General features: G+C 38.4%; 1 protein-coding gene across 1 annotated transcript in view; it reads left to right on the forward strand.

The window, feature by feature from the left end:
• Positions 1–4,078, forward strand: part of LOC117289042 (thyroid receptor-interacting protein 11-like) — a 29,867-nt gene extending 25,789 nt beyond the window's left edge. The window contains 3 exon segments of the mRNA XM_033769972.1: positions 295–409; positions 1,212–1,316; positions 1,546–4,078. Of these exon segments, the coding sequence (XP_033625863.1) occupies positions 295–409; positions 1,212–1,316; positions 1,546–1,893 (568 nt within the window). The 3' untranslated portion in view covers positions 1,894–4,078.
• Positions 4,079–4,732: the final 654 nt, after the last annotated feature.

Genomic DNA, 4,732 nt, shown 5'->3' on the forward strand with positions numbered 1-4,732 from the left:
GCAGCAGCTCGTTTGTGTGTGCTTGATCCAATTAAGTCCACTGTTTGGAAAAGGAATTACATAAAGTTAACAGATGTGAGTTGCCAGAGGAAAAATGTGTTTTTGGTGGCCTCTTTCTTTAATTAATGGAGATTGCTACTAAAAGGGTATTCTTGAAACAAAAAAGTAGCTTATTTTAAGAATAAAGTTAAGTAATATTGTTGGGTCTGTTTTATGAAACGAAAAACACATTAAATTTGATGACATTTTCACCATAAATACACCAGTTATTCCTTAATTGTTTTTACTTTCCAGACCACTGATGAAGAACTTAGTCCTTGGATACTTCCACGCCCCTCCAAAGAAGCGCTCGGAAGTCCTCAAACTCATCGGCAATGTGCTCAACTTCTCCATAGATGAGCTGCAGACGGTGAGTATTTGAATCACCTGAACACATCAAGACTTAATTCTTGTGTACAAACTTCCCATTACTGCTTCAATTCTCAGACAACCTGTTCCTGAACGTTCCATGTTCTAGACCCCTGCCAACAATACAAAATATCTAAGTTTTGGTTGAACAAGTGACATCTTTATTTACGTACCAATAAAGCAATTCCGATTCTTTTTTTGAGGCATAAAAGGTGATATAGTTTTAGATAAAGACGTTACTTCGAAGTGAAATGTTTCTCAAAATGCTTTATACTTTCATAAGCTGCTGTATGCTTCTAACCAAACTTTTTAATTGACAATAATTTTAAGAGTAATTACCGATCCTTAACAGCCATTGGACACTTTCGATACAGGAGAAAAAAAAAAAGGTTCACAGATTTACAAATAATTTACACGGTTTACAGAAGGTAATGGTGAAAGACTTCTCTTGAAATATTATTCCATGAAATGCTTTACTTTTTGAGACAACATTAAAACAATATCAATTCTCGATAGCGAGAATTACGGATTTATTTTAAGAACATGTCATGACACGGTGAAACGTGCGGAAACAAGAGTGGGTTTTCCAGTTATTTTCTCCCGACTCCGATGACCAATTGAGCCTAAATTTTCACAGGTTTGTTATTTTATATATAAGTTGTGATACACAAAGTGTGGGAATTGGGCAATACTGTTTACCGAAAGTGTCCAATGGCTTTAAACAAGCTCCATTACAAGCTCCATCTTATTATTTTGTCATGCATTTATCAATCTGCTATTTCACTGGTAAATGCTTTGCACAGGTCGGTGTTGAAGAGAACCAAGGAGGTTGGTTGTCAGGAATATGGGGACGGGGAACGCCATCAAGTACCCCTCCCTCGACACCAAGAAGATCAAAGATGGAAAATGTAAGTTATCAATTAACTTTTTTTATGGCTTTCGTACTCCATGTTACTAGGCATTCTTTGCTTACACATTGCACTTGCACAGTAAGCGGAGAACGGTGGAGAATTGGGGTAAGCAGAGCCATGAAACTAGGCCCTGAAACTCTGGCGCAAATAATTACAAATACAAAATGCTTAGTTTCACCCAATGAGATTGAATTTTAACTTTGATTTTTCTGTCCCTGATAAACAGTCCTTCACGGAGCAGTTTGTCAAGTTCCTTGAACACGAGTCTTCGCCGACGCCCAAGATGCGCCTTCCCCTTGAAGAGATGACCAGTGAGAAGCCAAGGAGCCCCCGGGGTCAACTAGCCTTCAACCCGTTCTCCGCCCCGGTGCCCCAATACTCGCCCTTCATGCACCACCCTGAGCCCAGGAGTGGATCCGGTGAGCCCCATCATCAGCTGATGAAGCCCATGCTTGCCCCTAAGTCCGTCCTGCCGGCCGTTCCGACCATCGCGCCGATCGTCATCGGTGAGGCAGCGTCGGGTAGAAGCTCCCCAGGAAGTAGAAGCTCGGGGCTGTCAGATATCCTGCAATAACGATCCTACAAATTTATGGTAATAGACCTTATGCAAATGACATCGTTTGATTAGGGCGCCCTCGTCTAGAGGTCAAAAGGAGGCACTTCATTGACCAATCCTGTGCGCTGACGATGAAACATTTCTCGGATGGGTATGTCCAATTGTGGATTATTAAAAATATTCTTTTTCTTTAAAAATAATTGTTTAATTTATAAATTGTTCAAATATATTGGGGACCTCAGTGAGAGGACGCAGCTGTTGTATTTAAAAAAAAACAATGATGGGTTTTGATGAAATTAAGTCGCTTATACTGCCAAATTTGATGCTAATTTATTTCACAATTTAATTCTAAGTAATAAACCACAAGGGAAACTCTGGGTATTAACCCCATCACAAAGATGTAGACAAGATAGGGACACACGCCAACCTATGGGCTATTACCGGTACGTTAGTCCTGACCAGTGACTGGGATGCTGCAGGTTCCGCTCTTCTTTGTTCAGACCAAATTACGATGGTATTTTTTTTTTATAGATATCTACTTCTCAGAACCAGAGAACTGATCAGCAGGTGTTTCAGAACCACAAACAAAATTCAAGTGGGCTAAATTGAACAGTAGATGTGTGCTAGATATTAATTGATAATTTAAAATGTTTTTATTGTCAATTCAAAATACGCCTTGAGTGGTCTACAGTTGCCTTTGAATATTAAGCTAGATGATATATTCTTTGTGTACGGGCAATTCGGTGTGACCTTGGTCAAGTGAATGACTCAAGGGACACCAAGGCGGTGACCAGTGGGCATGGAGGCGATTGCCTCTGTTGCCTCTGTGAAGTATCATGCCAGAATCTATTATTGCATTATTAGGCTTGTTTTGCCCTTTGTTTCTATGTTTTAATAAGCTTACAGACATTTATTTATAAGTACTTTAATTTAGAAACCCTGAAAGCATTCAGCTATTTCTTAGGTTTTTAAATTTTCATTAATTGTTTCAATTCTTAATTTCCTTTTTGTTTATTGATACGACAAACTAGTTTTAATTAATTAATATGCTTAACATATTGATGTTTGTTGAGTTTGGTTTAAAGTTTTAGTTTCTATGTTATTATATGAGAGATGTTTTATTTCAGTAATTTCCAGGAAACTATTGAAACAGAAATTTGTGACTGAAATCTTGATCAAAATCGCCAGGACACTGACATAAAAAAAGATTAAATTAGGATAGACTTTTGTTATTTTATGTTTTGAGGGTTACTCAAGTTTCCTTCAAGTTATTTCTTTGGCTTTGGCTATGGGTTTATCCTTGCTCAAGGCAGTCAAATTATTCATTACGAAAAAAAGACTGCCGCTCTGTACAAAACCCACCCGTATACACTATGTGCGTAACACATCGCGCGACCTGACGCCCCATACACATCCGCATGCGTCGACTGGGTACGGCCTCCGCATGCAGTTAGTGGTACGAGTGCGGATTACTTGTGCACAGTAGTCGTACGACGGGTATTCAGCGATGTGACAGTGTATACGGGTGGGTCGTGCAGTGTGATTAAACACACCACACACAGTGTATACGGATGGGTTTACAACGGCGTCTTTTTCGGAGTGAATATAATGCGACTGCCTTTAGCAACGCTACTAAGGCTTGGGCTTGGGATTAGGGTCGGAACAACATTTTGAAGCTTATGCCAAAAGCACATTAGGTGTGGTTTGGGAATATTCAGATTAAAACATCTGGGTTTTTTGGGTGTTTTTTTTTAAAGCCAGGCCTGATGCTTCGATTTTGAAAGGGCAAAGGCATTGAGGCGCTTTTCTCCTTTGTTCAGAGCATTCTAATGAGGTAATTGTAAATTCTGTTGAAACATTTCGAGGGGCACCGAGGCAATTACCAGGGGCAATCGAGCTGTGAAATATCAAGCCTGCCATAGTGTATTTTTTCAAGTATTATACCATTTAGTATTTCTCTGAAAAAGTGGGAAACGTTCTGTGTTTTGGGATCGAGTAGCTGTGAATGGGGGTGAAGGAAGATTTTTTATATTTTTGTTGTTTTCTGAGGGGTGTTCTTTGTTGTTCTTTTTCAGATTTTGCTTAAAAATGCAACTTTAATATAATTTTTCAAAAACTTGTATCATAAACTGTGTATATTATAAAGGATAATGTATATACTAAATTAAAGAAAGTCTAACTTTGGTCTCGAAGCTTTAGCAGAAAATAAAAACTATAATTAAAAAAAAAGTGACAAAAGACTCAAACTTCAAGTTTCTGTTTGTTTTTTTACGCATTTTGGTTGAATTCTTTCAACTCCATGCTGGTTCAAATCCCACCTCGGATCGGAGCTTTGCATTGTGCGTGTGGGTCAACTTTTGTCTACACCTGAACAGAAGCGTTTTCTATTTAAAGGGTGTGGGTACTTTTTGTAACACAAAACCAGTGTCCACAGATAAATAAATAAATAAAACCAATAAAACAATTTCATGAAAACACGTATTTACACGCTAAAATATTTTTTCGTCTCATGATCACTGAGACGAAATTATTTTCATTACATTGTTTTTACTCATTTCTCAAAAACTACAGCACCTGACAGCAGGTAATATTTTCAGGGAAGCTTTCTACTATCATTATCTTCAAAATTGTGTAAGTTTAATGTAAATCTGTGGACATTGTGTTTTTTGTCCTACAAAAAGTACATAGACCCTTTAAGATTCAAACTTGAGAATTCCCCCTTTAATAAATTCTGTACTTGGCTTTTAAGGAAACCTGCCCCCCTCTCTCTCTCCCCCGCCCCCAAATTAAAATAATACAAAAATACACAACGCCAACGCTAGAGGGCGCTATATATACAACCGACGGCTGTTCAGTG

This window comes from Asterias rubens, chromosome 1 (genome assembly GCF_902459465.1).
Source record: "Asterias rubens chromosome 1, eAstRub1.3, whole genome shotgun sequence".
Lineage (NCBI taxonomy): Eukaryota > Metazoa > Echinodermata > Asteroidea > Forcipulatida > Asteriidae > Asterias > Asterias rubens.